This window comes from Eriocheir sinensis, chromosome 52, assembly GCF_024679095.1.
Source record: "Eriocheir sinensis breed Jianghai 21 chromosome 52, ASM2467909v1, whole genome shotgun sequence".
NCBI lineage: Eukaryota > Metazoa > Arthropoda > Malacostraca > Decapoda > Varunidae > Eriocheir > Eriocheir sinensis.
The window spans coordinates 6,887,121-6,905,883 of record NC_066560.1 but is presented as its reverse complement, the minus strand read 5'-3'; the positions used below and the strand labels follow the sequence as shown (position 1 = coordinate 6,905,883).

Below are 18,763 nucleotides of genomic sequence, written 5' to 3'. Positions count from 1 at the left end.
TGTTCCATATTAACACCCAATTTACAAAGACACTCACCAATGAGGCCAACAACAGAAACACAGCTGGGTGGGGCACCAGCCACATGACTTGCTCAAGGAAAATCAAATTTTAAATTAAAGATTTATTATTCATTATGACAACCACTTTTGCTTTTTAAGGGAGTTTATTGTGATCACCAGTGATTTCCGTCACAGAGTTTGCACGTTGGGTAAAATGTGCAGGGCTTTCCTGTAGTGGGTCTCGGTACAGCATGTCTATCGCCTCTTGTCCAACACCTTTTAGGATCTTTCACATGACTTGCACTGTTCTTGTTGTGCTGCACCTCGACAACCCACCACTAACACTATTCAGTTATGCAAGGCTGACAAAAACAAACTGTATAAAACTTAATATATTTCCCAAATATTAAAAACTTGAAATCAAGTTACTTTAATGTGGAAAAAAATAGTAAAGAAAGTACATGCATCAGATATTATGAAATTTGGATATAAAATCATCAAGACTTAATAAAGGTTGCTACTCATTCTATACATGGACACTATCCTACAGAAGTCAATAAATATTGTAAAAGTAGCAGCCAGAACAGAAACACACCATACACAGTTTGCAAAAGCCACAGGGGCAAAAAGTTTGTTTGCCCTCGCACAAATAACTTCACTTCATGAAACTCTCTGGTGTTTGTAATTATAATAAACAGATGTATAGTTTTGCAACATTACTGTCAGTGATGACGTATGATTACTTTAAAGTGTATCGTATCTGAAGCCTTGTTTTCTTTCTCCATTAGTCCACTGGGAAGCAGAAAACAGCTGCTGCTGCAATCACTATAAGTTTAATAAAAATAATGGACCATCACATTCACACACTCATTCTTCATGACCGTCATATTCAGACACAACTATACACTTATAAGTCTTGACCGCCATATTCAGACACACACATTCACTTGTCTCTATCTAGCAGACCAAGTTCCCTCATCTTGTTTATGTAGTACTTCTCCAGGTTGTTGGCACACTTGTAGTACTCGGTCTCTGGGTGATTGTAGAAGCGGCAGTTCTTGAATATCCGCAGCATGTCAGCATTGAACAGCCTGGCATTTACGTAGTAGTTGGCCTTCAGCCGCTCTGTCATGGTCTTCAGATCTGAAAGGGAACGTGCAAGGCTATACACTTACTTGAAGACTGATACAGCCCTGCTTTGAGATCTTTGCATTGAAAACTGTCTTATTTGTATAGCCCTCCATCCAATTTTTAGCGATCTGCTTTAACAACAAGCCGATTTTATGACCAGGGCCCCGAATATGCCACATTGACAAAAAATCAATTTTGCAATGTAGTTCGAGTTTTTTGAGTCACGCCATAAGAAAGTGGAATTTTTCACAAGTTTTTTTTTTGTGTGTGTGTGTGTGTGTGTATGGGGGGGGTGGGGGGGTCTAGGCATCAGGCCACATTGCATCGGTGGCAGTCATTGCCATTTTCATTTTTGACTTTGTGCTGAAGCAAATCATACTACTGTGAATTACATACTAATGAATGTTTCATTCTATATAAATCCAACTTATACAAACGGAGAGCATATACCTGGGGACGCATTGCTTCACTCACCTGCTACCTCCATTCCCGATGGTCCCCTCAAGCAAGCTGCCCTATCCCTCCCAAGGCCATCCTGGTAGGATCAGTCTACTTGCCACAGCTATGAGTTACATGAGCATCCCTTTGATCTCCTCAACTCAGGGATGCCTTGTACAGAAACAACCCTGTGAGCAGGATTAACGTTCGGGAGGCATGCCACATGCCCATATAGCCAGAGTTGATATTCACAGACTAAGCTGGTAACAGGCCTCAATTTAGTTTCATCACATAGTCGCTGGTCTGACACAAAGTCATTCCAACAATACCCCATGATCTTGCAACGGCACTTGGTACCAAAGGCATCAACATACCTCTCCATGTCACCATTCAGTAAGACAGGGAGGTCAAGCGACTTAAAAGATTCTAATCTTTTTCCACCTACGTAGGTATCGACAATGTTATATACTTTTACTGAGCGAGTCCATAACACTGTGGGCCAAGCCAATCCATAGAGTGACTTTCTGGTTGTTATGCACTACACTACTAAGGTATGTGAAACTTTTGGTGACCGACATCCTCACCACATGCATGGACAGACTGTGCTGTGTCATCCAGCAAGCCTCCAAATGACTGAACCTTGGTTTCGGCCCAGATCTTCAGTCCCAGAGGCTTCGCCTCCTCATGTAGCATTTAACCCTTTCATTGCTAAACGCTCACAGCGAGCAGTAGCGCTTTTTCTGGTGGTGCTAAACGCTCGCTGCGAGCTCCAGCCGCACTCAAATCTCCCGCGTATGAGTGTTCCAACACTATTTCTCACAACACAGGGTTGCCAATTGAGTGGGTTCTCCACTAAATTTGGTGGAAAATCATATCAGCCTAGAGCAGCAAATCCATGGATGAGTAACTGGTGGATATTCTTGTCCAATATAACGGCATTTTTGCAGTTTCACCAATCACCTGACTGATTCTCTGACCAAATAGTTGTAAATTATGCAGTTGGCAATACTACCCTGCCAGCACACCATCAAGAGATCTACGCAGTTGCCTCAATATGGCTGACCGTCGCCACGTCACAACACTCCCTAAATGTGTATGTACATTCGCAGGAGAGGCACATAACCGAATCCTATAGATCTGGACCTCCTCTTTCCAATGGTGTTTTTGGTTTTTAGGTGTGATGAATAGTTTTTGAGATACAGAGGTTAAAAGAGATCCCCTGTTGGGCTGCCAGTTTGTGCTAAAACCAGTGCCTCCTGTGATCCTGCAAGAAGTTCAGTTTCATCAGCAAAAACAAGGTCAGCGACCTTAACTCTTTCCATCTGTGACGCAGACGTCAGCGTCACAGTATGGAAAGGGTCAAGAGGAAATGGAAGAGGATTAATCCTCTTCTAAACCTCTCAATCCTCTTCCATTTCCTCTTAAGAGGATTAAGAGGTATAGAAGAGGACTAACGGTGATGCCGTCGGACGCCCGTCGGCGTCGCTGGAGTGAAGGGGTTAATGCTGCCAACAGATGCTTCGAAACGACTTTGATCAGCAACTCTCCCTAATACCCAAAGTGTTGAAAAGTGATGGTACAAGGATGCACCCCTGCCTCACTCCTGAAGTAACAGGAAAGAAGCTGGAAATGCCTCCCCCACCCTTCACAGAACTCTCAGTCCCAGGGTAAAGGCCAGTCATCAGGTCAATAATCATTGCAGGAATCCCACAGATTTACAGAATGTCCTTGAGTGCCTCACGATGTACTGAGTCAAAAGCCTATTTGATATCAACAAAGGCTGCAAGTAACCCTTGTTGAAACTTGCGTTGGTGGTCCACAAGGACGCGAAGTGCTAGGATTCAATCAATTGTTGACTTGCCAGGCATAAACCCTGATTGCTCAGGTCTCTGAAACTTTAGCAGGTGAGATTGAATTCACATCAGCAACAGATGAGCTAGCACTTTGCTCAGCACATTGAGCAGTGTAATACCACAGTAACTGTTGCAGTCCTGTCGGTCCCCTTTCCCTTTACAGATTGGGACAACTAACCCCATTTTCCAGTCAGGGGAATGGCACCGGACTGCCATGCGGCAGACAGCACAACAGGCAATCCACAGATCATGCTTGTACCCCCAGTTTTCAGCATCTCTGCACTGATATTAGACCCCAGCTGCCTTCTCACCCTTCAACTTCCTCACAGCCTCTCTCACCTCCTCAAGAGAAGCTGAATTTTCCTCTCTTGGTGGACCAGCAGTCACTATCTCTAAACCAGCCGATGGGAGCTATCCACCTGGGGGCTCTGCTATATACAACTACCATAAGTTCTCAGCTTTAGAGTTTCACGTTTAAAGGTATCCGACATCTCCCCAGGGTCCTCAAGAGTACCAAGCATTTCAAATCAATTTAAGACTGGCACTGCATACTCCTGAGCACTTGCCTGGTCCCTCAATTTCTCAAAATGAAACTCCAAAGGGTTGCATCTTGAGATTTTCTTGGACCTGATGTGTACCCTCAGTTTTGCAACAAGTCTGTGGTTGATTGCAAAGAACTCAGCACTCAGGAAAACCCTACAGTTCTAGAGGGAGGATCCCCAAGAGTACTAACAAGGATGTGATCAATCTCCTTTGACACACCACCATTATAACCTCAACAGCCTGACATAATGGTAGCTGCTTGGCTCATGGTCACACAGACCAGCCAAATGACTTCGAGCCAGGAAAGGCCACCTGTCTGGGCCAAAATAATGGGCCAAAGAGGTGTGTTGGTAGTTACAGCATACAACTACAGCATCGCTCAGCCCCCAGGACTCCCATCTCCCATGCTTACAGGAATGGTACACATGGCAAACATGAAGGAGGATCAAGGTTAGGGGAGTGGCAACTCATCTTCAGGATGGCACATACAATTTGGATAAATATTATTCAGGAAGAGGGAAAGGACACAGCTCGGGGTGATTGAGTGTGCCGCATTACACATCCAGATAGGCCTGCCCATACCTGCATGTGATGATCCTTACAAAATGATGTTATTGAGCTGGATGCTTTTGTATTAGTTTACTTATGAAACATGTTTCATTAATGCACACAACAGTGCCACATGATGTCTGGTGATGTAAAAGTGCTCTGTGCACCAAAGTAATGTTGCACTGATTGTGTAAATGATGGTAAATTTAGCAGACAGATAAAGTGCATTAGTTTAAATTCATAAATTAGGTGCGCATAAAAAGTGATCTTTAAAGCTCTTATGGGAGCACTATTTTACTGCTGCCCCCGGCCATCAGGGGCTGCTACCCACCCATGGGATACTTGATGTGGTCGTAGTAGTCAGGTACTTCATTGGGGTCCACGGGGACTTGGAAGGGCCAGGCTGCTGCATGGCTCTTAACCTGAAGGGAGGACACACACCAAAAAATAATTTATTTAAGTTTCAAGATTGAATAAATTAACAAAATAAATAAAAATGGTCAAATTACTATACATTAATCTATAATCAACACAACACAGGACTCGGGATAAAATTTGTTGGGACTCGTCTGGTCGTAGCCCACACGCGAGGCGAGGGTCTGCACCGGCCTCTTAACTGTGATGTTTTCTGTAGGCCTTAATAGTGCCTATGATCTTTATTTACAGAAGATATACCCTGTACCCTAATTATTTTCACATTAGTGTATAGTCTTATCCATTTAGATGAATGTAGATGTCACATGAAGACATTTCCACAATCTAAACCCTGCCAAGCTCCCTGGTTACTGCTCCAGCACGAAATATGCAAACCTTTCTTGGAGGAGGTAGGATACTATACATACTTCATTATTGATGGACATACTAGGGTAAATTAAAGTGATAACAATTAACTTTTTAATTAATTCAATGGTTTCTTTGCTACTCAGAACCCTGTGGAAAGAGCTTCCAGGTTTATGGAAAAGGATTGCTACAGTAATAAATAAACGTATTGTGTCATTGTAATGTTTCAAACAGGTTGTTTTGTACCTAAATGTCCTAATGAAGAAAATTTTTGATTTTCACATGATGTAGAAAGGTGGGTGAAATCATCTATCAGTCTCAAACACTTAGGTTTCCAGCATTTGGGGAGGTTTCACATTTAAGTGCCAAAATTAATACTGAAAGACTGTCCAGTGCAGTCGTGAAGGCCAGACTGCTGAGACAAATCCATGGCCCTCCCTTCCATCACAACCAGTGAGTGAGTTTGAATGTGATACTGAATAATGCTCTTTGGACCCTTCATCTGGCTACCAGCCACAAAGTTGCACACAGCAGAGAACAGCAGCTAAAGAACATTTGGCATATGGAAAGTGAAGCAACTGAGGAGGTAATGGTCATATACCTTGCCATTCAAATCAATGTTTTGGAAAAATCTGACAAATAGCACCCAAGTCCCAGCAGATTGTGAACAGCTGTGTGAATCAAGTTTATCTACGGTCAATAGAAGGCAATCTCATTAGGGTGTTATAGCACCACAGGCTTGCACCTTTTGCATTTGGATTTCATGCTTGTAGTTACTTAATTTTAAACTCATGAACAGCAAAGTGTCTCACACTAAATTACGGATTATTTTGAATACCAAGGCAACCATCACCTGGTTTTACACATGTAGCTTTTTTTTCTTTCAATATGCTAGGATGATACCAAATGACTAGAATATAAAGCACATCATCAACAATTACAAATCAAAGGGTTTGAAACAGTTTCCTTCAAAGATGCAAGATGCTCTCCATCATACAAGATACAGTCATCACAAATGAACATATAAAAGTACAGTAAATATCCCATCGTAATGCCCACTAAAATGAAGCATGGCTAACTTTATGGGGTTCTCAAGTTACTGTCGATATATGATGATTGTAGGAAGAAAATGTTTCTGTGTGTGGGTGTGGGTGTGGGGGGGGAGGGTTAATAGAATCAATATATGATAGGTGCCTCTTTTGATTCACTGGTGGCCACTGCCACAAATCACCAGTAGAGGCCATCATGATTATGGTATATGTATGATACATGGTAATGAACTAATGAAATATTGTAATACTGATACACACTAAACTACCAATAGAGGGGAAAATATTTACAAGAGAACTTCACCTTCAATACCTTTTCATTCATATGAAAATCACTAGAATTTATTACATGAGTTAATTTGACAAACTACATCCAAAAAATACATTGGAGGTCAGCATCAAATGTTTGATGAGCTTTGCCATTTCACTAGGGACAACATTTCCTACATCTATCATTGCAAGGTACATGGTGATTTACATCTCTATACAGGTGTAGAGAACTTCTTGACAGCAGTGCAAGTTTGCATAGGTTTCTTTAGTGATGAGTTTAACACATCAAACAAGTTAACAAAGTGCCACCCAGTCATGACTAACCATGTGGACTTATAAAGCAAAGCTTTCAGTTTTTAAATATGAAAACAGTGAGATAAGCCTCCAAAAGCACTCTGCTGATATTTTAAAGATTCAATAGCATTTTCTGGTGAAGTTGCTCTTGTAAATTTTTTTCTGAGAAGTAAGGAAGACTGAAAATGAATATGGTAGTAGTGGGTGCTGTTTTTTGTTTAATATATAAAAAAACAGCTGGCTCTAGCAATCCCAAACTTAAGTGATTACCAAACTGGAATTTAGAAATCTACAAAAATCTTGTGATTAAGAAATACTCACTTTTAGTATTTTTTGATTCTCTGTTTAAAAGTTACTCTTAACTTATGGAACAGCCCAGGGAAGCTTTACTGTTAATGTGTGTAGGCTACGGTTATACTGGCTGCAATGCAATGGCTGCTTTTTGAGGCTTTAATACATTGAAGAATGGATTAATGTTTGGAAAGAGAACTAACATTGCACAAGAGAGTCTTCAGCATGCTGCTGAGGTACTCTGCCTCCTGGTGTTCCTGGCTGGGGGAGCGTGCAGGCTTGGCACAAGTGGGCCCCTTCCATCCAGCCTCACGGATGCCTGGGATGCTCTCAACTGGAATCTCCCGCACACCGTCCCTGAAGCATGTGAGCCCTGGATGCACCTTCCGGATCTCACTCTGCTTCCTTTCTATGAGCTTCTTGATGATCTGCGGGAAGATAGACATGGGATATGGCTTTATGAAACTACATAGAACAATTTCAAATATTCACTTGCTAGGCAATCCCTTCACCCACATGAATCACCAATGTGTGGCAAAAGGTGTGCTTGGTCACCCACCTCTTTCTGCCTCCTTATGACAGCTGTGAACTCGGTGTAGACAATGTTGGGGTTAAGTTCACAGCCCATGAGAGTGGCACCCTCATAGTCCTTGATGTAGCCCTGGTACACTGAGCGGGCCAGCTGGATATCCTTGCTGAAGCCTTGCTTCTTGAAGTAGCCTGAGGACAAAATGAAACTAGGAAACAAGTTCACTATGTTTGTCTCTTTGCCAGAAACAGCAGAAACTCAATGTGTTAGGAAATAATGAACACAGTTGTGGAAGAAAGCCTTGCCCTAGAAGGTTGACGTAAGTCATGAGGTGTAAGCAATATTTGAAAGCTAAGCATAATTCAATGAAATATATATTTAGTAAAAAAAATCCAAGCAGTAAGAGTAATCACACATCTAGCTTAATATATGGATTATGCTGCTGATGATTATTATGAATAGTTGAAGGCTTAGAATGAGGAAATTGGGGAAAGCAGATTTACACCATAAAAAAAGCAACAAAATAAATCCGTGACCAACAACTTTCTGAAGAGTTTTCAACCCACCACTTGAAAGAGAAGCAAGGAGACTCACCGATGGCAAACTCATCAGCAAAGGTGAGGAAGTGCAACACATTGTTCTTGACGTGGTAGTCCTTGAGGTGGTTCATCATGTGTGTGCCGTAGCCCTTCACCTGCTCGTTGGAGGTGACGGCACAAAACACGATTTCGGTGAAGCCTTGAGCTGCAAACATGCGGAAGCAGATCCCTCCAATGGGCCGGTTGTCCTTGATGAGCGCCAGTGTGCGGTGCTTCCTGTTGGGGGAATATTTTTATGCTGTTCAAATGATAAGTTTAAATGGAATCAGAAAGTAATATCCAGTATTTTTTTTTCAACTTTATCTATACTACTGTTAGGATTGATAGAATGGGACAGGATTACAGCAAAAAAATTTAACTTTACTTTCTCTTATCAACAAGAATACAAATTTTTCCCAAATTGGAACTAAAGATAGACTTAAATCTCTCCTTGACTCTTTAGAGGACTCACATTATCTCCAATGAACTTAAGAAGACTGACAGACCAAGTCTCTTAGAATACAGCATAAAGGAGTACAGGTAACTCTCGATTTACGCGAGTATTGTGTCCTTGAAGAGGTCGCATAAATCAAAAACAAAGTAAATCAAACAAAAGGTAGGTTTCTATCGAAAAATAAATATTCACTTCATTCATTGGAGAGAGAGAGAGAGAGACATATTTTTTTTCTTCTTTTTTTACAGGAAAGGAAGCAGCTCAAGGGCATAAAAAAGTGTAGAAAAAAAAAAATGCTAAATGCTGCTAGGTTAGCTTTCCTGTATAAAGTCAAATCGACCTCACTATAGTGGCTTACTTTTCTATAACAAGAGATAATATATCAATGAAAAATTATTAGTGAGAAAAATCTGATCGTCATACACTACCCAACACCGATATGGATGCAAAATCTAATGAAAACTGAGACTCAGAGAAGTTCAACCCTTGTTCATTCATTATGCCTTAGAGGCCACTTTCATTTAAGCTTATTAGTCACCAACTCCCTAGTATGTAACATTTAATTTCCACCCTCTCAAAGACAGTCTAAGTTTTGAAACAATACCACCACTCGTGTAATAGTGACAGTAATACTTACGGGTCAAACACAAGGCGAGTGATGTAGTCTTTCGGCATCCTTGGTAATTGGTGGGAGAAAACATTTTGCAGGCCAATGAGCCACAGCATGGTTTGCTTGGAAACCTTCTGGGTCAGGGAGTTACCAATCACATGGAACTCTATGTTGCCTTTGCGTTCCTCCAACTGAGGGGAAAAGGTTAGTACATGAGGACCAAGGAAAAGCCTACCATTGCTTGTTGTTAACCCAGTAGCAGCAGGGATCATGTTTCTTAATGGTCCCTCCAAGCAAGAAAAATGAGAAGAAATTACCTCTTACACAAACCATTTCATAATATATATCAAAGCATTTGTGATCAGATTATGTATTATCTATTTTGGGGGGTTGATATCATGGCACAAATTTGGCCCGTCGCTGCTACTCAGTAAAGCCACAAATCTGGCCCGTCGCTGCTACCGGGTTAAGTGGGGAATATATCACCAGCACTTGTTATTAAGGGGTACCTTCATTCTTTACAACCACTAATGCACACTGTCACAAAACAACTCTCAGGGGCTGCAGAGAAAAATTATTTGTATATGAAGAGATTTATAAATATGTCGCTGCTTGTGAGTGATGAAGTTCACACGTTACCTTTGCTGCCTCGTCCCTGGCTGCGTTCTCTGAGAAGAGCACCTCCGGCCCCACCATCTTCCTGGGGTCAGTGATGGTGGCCACAACCTCGGCGACAGTCTCCTCCCCAAGGTCCTCAGATTCCAGCTTTATCCTCTTGCTGCTGTTGCTGTTGGTGGTTGTGCTACTACTGCTACTGCTGCTGCTGTTACTGCTGTTCTCACACACATCCTCCCCTTCACGCTTCTCTCCACGGCTGTAGAAAGGAAGTGTTTCAGAGGAAAGTGAGATTTTTTTTCTCTATTTTAATGCTGTTCAAATGATAAATTTAAATGGAATCAGAAAGTAATATCCAGTATTTTTTTTTTCAACTTTATCTATACTACCCTGTTAGGATTGATAGAATGGGACAGGATTACAGCAAACAACTTTAACTTTACTTTCTCTTATCAACAAGAATGCAAATTTTTCCCAAACTGGAACTAAAGATAGACTTATATCTCTGACTCTTTAGAGGACTCACATTATCTCCAATGAACTTAAGAAGACTGACAGACCAAGTCTCTTAGAATACAGCATAAAGGAGTACATGGTTCATTTAAAAGGAAAACAGAAGGGGGTGTTAGTCATAAGCACAGTGGAACTCCCTGGCTCACCTCTCTTCCATCCGTGCCCGGCGTGTGGCAGCGGGGGTCAGGCTGACAGTGGTGTACTGACCCTCACTGGGCGGCACAGACAGCCTCTCAAACTCCCCCCGAGCAGGACCACTCCCACCTTTGGTAAAACAATGACGTGCATCAGTTTTCTATAGCTGATGTGTATGTATAAAATATTGTGCTTCATTCTAAAAGGTAGATAAGAGACTGATATGTTAACCAAAGTAACATTAAAATGTGAAAGATGCTGGCCAAATCAAAGGAACACAAACAAACTGGTATGAGCTCCCCCACCAAATAATGATCAAATCAAGAGTATAAACAATAAGGCTCATTACCGGAGGCCCTCTCTGCAGCTTGGGTGTGGAGGTGTGGCGGGAGCTGAGGCCGGTAGTCGGCGTCCCATATGGGGGAGGAGTTGGAGTAAACCTCCTCCTCCAGCATTGAAAGGAACCTGGAAGGAAGAAGGTCACTTATGAGGGCATGGGTACTCGATGGTTGGCGAGAAAAGACCCACTTTATGCGTGGGTTTGCTAAAACTACCTCTGCACCCTCTTTAAATAATTTAGCCACTTTTGCAAGCTTATTAGGATTCCCCCTCTAATTATGCACAAATACTAATACCTCATTTATTTCATCTTGGTTTCCTCTACCTAAACCACAAACTCACCAAGGCATCAATGTCAGAGCTCCCTCAACCACAACACAAGCAAGGAAGGTACACAAGCACAAACACCTACGACTCACCGTGGGAAGTGGTTCAGCAACAGCAACTTCTTCTCAGGTGGCATCTTGTCCTTTTCAGCCCTAAACTTGTCCAGCAGCTGCTTACGGAGAGTGTGAAAGACTGCCCGCAGAAACGTGCGACCAAAGATGGCGGTGGTCTCGTGGTGTGGGAGAGAGTCACACAGTTGTGGGACATAACTGAAGCAAAGCCACCTGAGGAGAAGGTAGACGGTCATGTGCATACATTTTTGACTGGAAATAAGATTCTATTCCCAAAAACTGCTGTGAATAATTTTTTTTAATTAAGCCAGTTTTACTAATTGGTATCCTAGTGCTAATAAGAGGTATGATAGGGTATGCTTGCAGCCAATATTAATCTCAAGGTGTTAGATTCAGTGCATTGTGAGGCACTCTGGAAACTCACGTAACTACACAGGATTCCTGCAAATTAAATATAATCCCTGCATTGAGAATGGAAGGAAAAATAATCTATGTATTTCAGTTAAATCTTTCTGCTGGTATGTAAGTATGAGAGGAAAGGTCTGAGAAAAGGATGTGCTGCCATCCCTTGGTGGATATGAAAGGAAATAAACTGACATATATGAAGGAGACAATAATATTCTCCTTGAACTGAACCATTCATCTGGCAGTAAGGAAAAGAAAGGATAAGATAAATTTGATGAAGCAACAACTGAATATCAAAACCATTTCATGAGCTCCCTCTGCACACCCACCTGGTATAGTTGACCTTATAAGCTGAGCTTTCTTCTGGCGTGGCGTGGGCACGGCGTGCTGAGGGTGTCTCTAGCCGCCAGTGATTGAGGCAGTGCAGAAACATTTTAGCCAGGTCACTCATCATCTGAAAGTCCTGATAAAATTGCATGATACTGCATCATTGAAGGAGTGATGAGGAAACTTTCAAACTACATATTCTTCAACAAAGCTTGCACTCTGTAACTCCTATGAAAAAAGAGAAGAGAAGGAAAGGGGGACAAAAATATGATCTCTGAAACCTGATGAGCAGCTACTCACTTTCTGCTGCAGACGATTAAACTTGTGGAAGACGAAATTGGTGACCCCCTTGAAGATGGACGGCCGCTCAAACGGTGGCGTCCCCAGGGGCACCTCCACTGTCGGGGGCGTCACCTGCAGGATGCACTTACGCAGCCGTCGGAACAGGTACGAGTACACCTGTTGGGCGAGGGTAGAGAGGTGTTGACGGTTACCAACTTATAATAGAATTTTAAACTGTAACTCAAGTAACCATAAAGATGACTGAGCTACTCTTTAAACTCAATACTGACACCTAACGAATACCCAGTCATTATACTAATGTAATCAATAAATCCATATATGCACCCTTAGTAATGATGCCATTCAGCAATGGACGAAAAAAGCAGCTTGTGGCAGTGGGTGGGACTTTGAATGTGGGTCTCCAGATCACTACACTCCCATGCTGACCACTTAGCCAGTCTCCCCACCACATAAAAATAACATGAAAGCAGAAATGTATACTGATGTGTGGATGGCATAATATCACCATGGCAACCCACCTAACTCTTCCCTCTTTCAGTGGAACCGGTATGTCTTCTGTGCTAGGGGTTAACTTCTCAATAAAAAATCCTTCCCATTATCCCCCTTTCTCCACTATTCCCTTCACACACAAAAACAGCCAGCCACTTGCCTGCTTGGTGTCAGGGTCCTCCTCTCGGTGGACACAGATGAAGAGGTTCTCCACGTCCACCACAATGGAGAGGAGGCGGTCAAGGTCGTCATCCGTTGCAGACTCAAGGTGGCTGACGTGCTTGCCTGTCAAAGAGGGAAAAAGGGAAGAAGGGAGGAGGGAAGGGAGAGGATGAAAAGAGGGAGGGAAAACAGTGCTATCAATTTATTTTATGTATATTACTGCATTGTTTTCATTCATCCTGTTTTATTTTTTTTCATTTATAGCATACTGAGGATTTCGGATGTGTGATCTTGGTAGGTCTAACGAGCAAGCAGCACAGTACTTCTAATGGCACAGTGAGGGAGTCCATGGTACTTACAGAGCATGTGTGAGCAGCTGCGGCAGGGCTGTGACGGAGGTGCGGCTGGCTGGGGCGTGTCTGGCCGGGCTGGGTGAGCAGGTGGTGTGGGGTTTTTCCAGCCATTACATTTACAGTTTTCATCCCCCTGGTGGAAGGAAAGAAATGTATTTGTGTTTGAATGTGGGAGGAGCCACACTTCAGATATAATTATCTTTATGTAGAAGAGAGATTTCAGTGTTGGCTGAGTGGGATTAAGAGCACTCAGCTGCAGTTTTCATAGAAGCCATAACTTTAAGTACATAACAGTCAGGGTAGTTAATATAATTATACTAAATACAATTTTTGTTATGGAGCAGTAGGGGCAAACTTTTTCCCTCATACATTTTACACAGGGTCAGTTTGATATACAGACTAAAAGCCTACATGCCTCAGAAAATGATGGCAGGAATACTAAGGAAATTAAATAAAAATGGCATAGTATGAAAGACAAAAGAACAACGCAGGCCAGAGTATGTGACACTCACTTTGCATGCAGAATAGATGGCTAACTTCTCAAGCTTCTTGTCCCTTGGCCATGCCCGCACCTGCGCCTTCTTCTGCTGGATGCGCTGAACATTGCTCACCCTACCAGCCCCTTCTGCTGCCCCTCCACCCCCTGCTGCAGCCACTGCAGCTTGTGAGCCCCCAGCAGGGAGGGACCCCACACTTCCCCCTGCCCCTGCTGCTGTCATGGGTGTCTGTGAGGGATTCTGCTGCTGTTGCTGCTGGTGGGGGCTTGTACCTGCCGCTGCAGCAGCTGCTGCCGCTGCTGCTGCTGTTGCTGCTACTCCTCCACCTCCGCTGAGATTTCCACTTTCTCTTGAGGCCATCACTGAAAATTAATGTACTCAATATATGTGTGGTCTAATAAAGATAATGGTAATAGCTGCGTGACTCATGAGTACTTTGTCAGAGACTTTCCTTAATGCCCCCCCCCTTATGTTTCTACATTCCACTGCATTGGGCTACTTATGGCATGGGTCGGCTCACAACTTTTGGTAAATTTTTGGCTTAGGCCTTCCTATAATTCCAATTTTCAATGTTTCAAATTAATCTGATATTTGTTTTCTCACAAATCACGTCGGCTTCATTCCATCTGTCCACTCACAAGTGTGGATGTGGTACACGAGCATTGCTAGTTCGTGATTGGGTGAACATCAACTGTCGTAATAAATATTCAGCCTTTTTTGGGAAAAATATAATTGAATGAACAGTAAGTTCAGTAACCCCTCGATACAATGGACCTGCTTTTAATGAATTTTGGATATAACGGACAAAGTCCGAGGGTTAGAAATCCACAGGGACTGAACAAGAATAGTTTTTGAACCAATCGTGCCCGGTAACTGCAATAGCGTCTGCTAGCCATCTTGCCCTCCTCCCTTTATCTGATCTCCTATCCTTTGGTTCCTGTAGTCTTTTTCAGCCCACCTGATGAAATATTTTCCTCTTTTTGGTTACCACTCAGATGAAGAACGTATTTACACCACAAGAAAGTCTCGTGCATCAATCAAGGACATAAATGTAACGGAAAATAGCCAAGTGTTTGTGAGTGTTGGTACTTACACACACACACACACACACACACACACACACACACACACACACACTCACATCAAAATTTGAAGCATTGGTATCATATAAGTACGTACGTTATCAATTTATTTCTTACGGACTCTTTACAAATTTTAACATGTTTATATGATTCTATGTTGCTCAGGTACATATTCTCTTCCATTATTTTGAGTCTTGGATTTTTATATGGGTGAACTTTTGGGGAGCGCACAGGAACGCATCTAAATGTCTATGAATTAAATGGGAAAATTTGCTTAGGTTTCCGTTTTACTACAAGCAAATTTGTGGGAACGGACAGCGCTTCTAAATTGGAGACTTGGTGTAGTACATGTCTGATACTCGTATTATACCTGTAACAATGCAGCCCCCTCCACCCCCACACACACACACAGGGCCCCACTGAAAGTCTCAGTGCCTCACAGTCCATTGCTAAGTGTGCTGTGTAGCTATATAGACAACATGCAGACAACATACACGATAAAAAAACTATACAATTACGTTTATTAGGTTTGTCGGTATTATTATACACAATTTTACATTTCCGCTTCAACAAACTTTCCGCATTAATGGAATAAATATGTCAGGGAGAGGGGTGAAAGATCCTTGAGAAACTTTGAGCAAGCAAGGAGGGAGTGTCTGGATAGAGAAAGAGATGGAAACTCTTCTGCTGTGGCCATCCCCTGGTGGGAGCTCCTAGGAGCATCAAAGATGAATGAATGAATGTATGTTTGCATATGATTTGATGTGTTTAATAGAAACCTGTCTTTCATGAGCTTATATGGTATATTATTGATCCAAATCAGCATGTTTGGGATTTATATAAGAAAGCGTGAGAGTTCTTCATACCTATATATAAATATTCAGATTATTACTGAAGAATTAATCTGAATCCATCACATGTAGCCAACGATATCAGACATGTAAATTTTTGTGCAGGTGCCACACCACTCAAAATTCCCAGTCTATGAGTGGACAGATGAAATGAAACCAACTATACTTTTGTTCCCCCCTCCCCCCTTCCAAACTAGTAACTCTGGCAAAATAAATAATATAAATTAATAGTAAACAAATCAAAAATTACCAGACATAAAAGTTTCATCATTACAATAAGTACAAATGAGCAAAAATAAGCACATGCGCCCTCACAAGACAATGAGGAAGGTGAACTCCGCAGCCACCTTTGCCTCAACCTTCTCTACCGCCATTGACAACACTAGTGCAGCGCAAGGCATATCACTCGTATTTATTGTGAGAAAATAAACTTAACAAATCTAACCTAAACTAACTACGTCAAAAGTAACCTGACCAGACCCCCTGCTGCCAAAATACGATGCGCTGTGGTAGACTGCACTCATAAACTATATACATCAATATTTTTAGGTTGCTTTTGTTTTCTAAAACCTATTAGTTACTGCACTGCAATTCAAAAACTAAAAATAAGAGACACTTAATGCCACTATTAACCTTGTGTGAGGTGGCTACCATCATTTTATATAGGAAGAACAAAAGCTTCAGAGTGACATCACAATATGAGACGGGTAGGAAGTGTCTAGCTTGAGGATAACTTCAGCCGAAATAATACACAAATTTCATGGTTATTTTTACGCTTGTTTTGATCTTTACACTTTCAGATGGTTTTCCGGGAGGTTTGAAGATTAGTGCAAGGGGTATAGGCTATAACAACAGCAGGGTACTTCGTAGGGTATGAAAAAGAGAGAAATGGGCGAGTAAGTAGTTAATCTGAAGCCAGTTAAATAAATGTGGGAATAAATAATAATAATAAATAGCAGAATGAGAAGCAAAGGTCTGCATTGGAGGGGTGGAAAGGTGTATATGACAACAGCAGGGTACTTCGTAGGGTATGAAAAAGAGAGAAATGGGCGAGTAAATAGTCAATCTGAAGCCAGTTAAATAAATGTGGGAATAAATAATAATAATAAATAGCAGAATGAAAAACAAAGGTCTGCATTGGAGGGGTGGAAAGGTGTATATGACAACAGCAGGGTACTACGTAGGGTATGAAAAAGAGAGAAATGGGCGAGTAAATAGTCAATCTGAAGCCAGTTAAATAAATGTGGGAATAAATAACAATATAATAAATAGCAGAATAAAACACAAAGGTCTGCAATGGAGGGGTGGAAAGGTGTATATGACAACAGCAGGGTCCTTCATAGGGTAGGAAAAACAAGCTCTCGTCCCTGCACTAACTATGTGATTCCTGAGTCTATTCCATTCCCCCACCACCCTATTACTAAACCAATGCTTGCCTATATCTCTCCTAAATCCATACTTTTCTAATTTAAATCCATTACTGCGTGTTCTATCCTGCTGGCTAATTCTCAGTACTTTACTTATATCGCCTTTGTTGTAACCCTTGACCCATTTGAATACTTCTATCAGATCTCCCCGCACTCTTCGTCTTTCTAGTGAATGTAGGTTTAGATCTTTCAGCCTATCATGATATGGGAGGTTCCTCAGCCCCTAAATAATAACAACATAATCTTGTGTTCTCTGGAGGGGCGGGTAGCGGCCAGCCTCTCCGCCCCGAGTACAACGAAACCTCATTTTCAGCTATAAACATGAACCCGAGATGCCCATTATAACCCACAATTATTCGCCTGCACCTATATACGAAACCAAACTATACATTACCACCACTGGCCCCCCGAGAGCCATTTTAGAGGGTAATAAATAGGCGGGCGGGCGAGGGCAGGGGCGCCACCATGTTTACCCCGCCTGGACCATCTCGGCTTAGGGGAAACACGTAATTATGGTGATTTTAATTTAATTCCTCTATCTCATCAAGTTATTTAGTGTTTTTCGATGCGTATTATGAAAAAGACATGAATTTCAGTGTCAGTAATCTCGTGTTTGGGCTTATTGAAGACTGCAGAGGTGATAATGAAGACGAGCCATTGTTTCCCTCCAAGCTATTGATGTTTGGGTGATTTTATTTCATTATTTTATTACCTTGTACAAGAACGATTCTGACCAAGGACTCTAACCAACGATTCTATCCAAGGATTCTAACCAAGGACTTCAACCGAGGATCCGACTCTTCCAAAGGATATTCTATTACCATGGAGGACTTTAATATAACCATGGATTCTAACCAAGGACTCGATCAAACCATGGATTCTGACCAAGGACTCTAACCAACGATTCTGACCAAGGACTCTAACCAACGATTCTGACCAAGGATTCTAACCAACGATTCTATCCAAGGATTCTAACCAAGGACTTCAACCGAGGATCCGACTCTTCCAAAGGATATTCTACAACCATGGAGGACTTTAATTAATATATATAACCATAAATTCTAACCAAGGACTCAAACCGTGGATTCTGACCAAGGACTCTAACCAACGATTCTATCCAAGGACTCTAGCCAAGGACTTCAACCGAGCATCCAACTCAGCCTAAGGATAACCATGCAAGGACTCTAACCATGAATTCTAGCTGACCAAGGACTCAAACCAAGGATTCTAACCAAGGACTCTAACAATTCTAACCATGGACTCAAATCATGGATTCTAACCAAGGACTTCAACCAAAAGGACTGGATTCTAACCAAGGACTCATATGAGATTCTAAGGACTCTAGAGCCAAGGATTCTAACCAATGACTCTATAGCCAAGGATTCTAACCAAGGACTCTATAGCTGCCAAGGATTCTAGCCAAGGACTCTATACCCAAGGATTCTAACCAAGGATTCATATAGCCAAGGATTCTAACCAAGGACTCTATAGCCAAGGA

At 42.0% G+C, this 18,763-nt stretch overlaps 1 protein-coding gene across 2 annotated transcripts; it reads right to left on the bottom strand.

The window, feature by feature from the left end:
* Positions 1-107: 107 nt before the first annotated feature.
* LOC126983000 (histone acetyltransferase KAT2A-like) lies at positions 108-17,757 on the bottom strand. 2 transcript variants are annotated; one of them, XM_050835395.1, is made up of 16 exons: positions 17,660-17,757; positions 13,921-14,267; positions 13,415-13,541; positions 13,054-13,178; positions 12,402-12,560; positions 12,104-12,237; positions 11,391-11,582; positions 10,982-11,097; positions 10,644-10,761; positions 10,009-10,243; positions 9,397-9,560; positions 8,322-8,542; positions 7,758-7,918; positions 7,402-7,626; positions 4,846-4,936; positions 108-1,143 (listed from the first exon to the last, which is right to left on the bottom strand). In XM_050835395.1, the coding sequence occupies exons 2-16, from the start codon at positions 14,263-14,265 to the stop codon at positions 944-946; spliced, it is 2,613 nt and encodes an 870-aa protein (XP_050691352.1). In that variant the 5' UTR covers positions 14,266-14,267; positions 17,660-17,757; the 3' UTR covers positions 108-943. The 2 variants fall into 2 exon arrangements, with proteins under 2 accessions (XP_050691352.1, XP_050691353.1); XM_050835396.1 differs by having other exon boundaries at positions 12,104-12,228.
* Between the last annotated feature and the right edge of the window lie 1,006 nt (positions 17,758-18,763).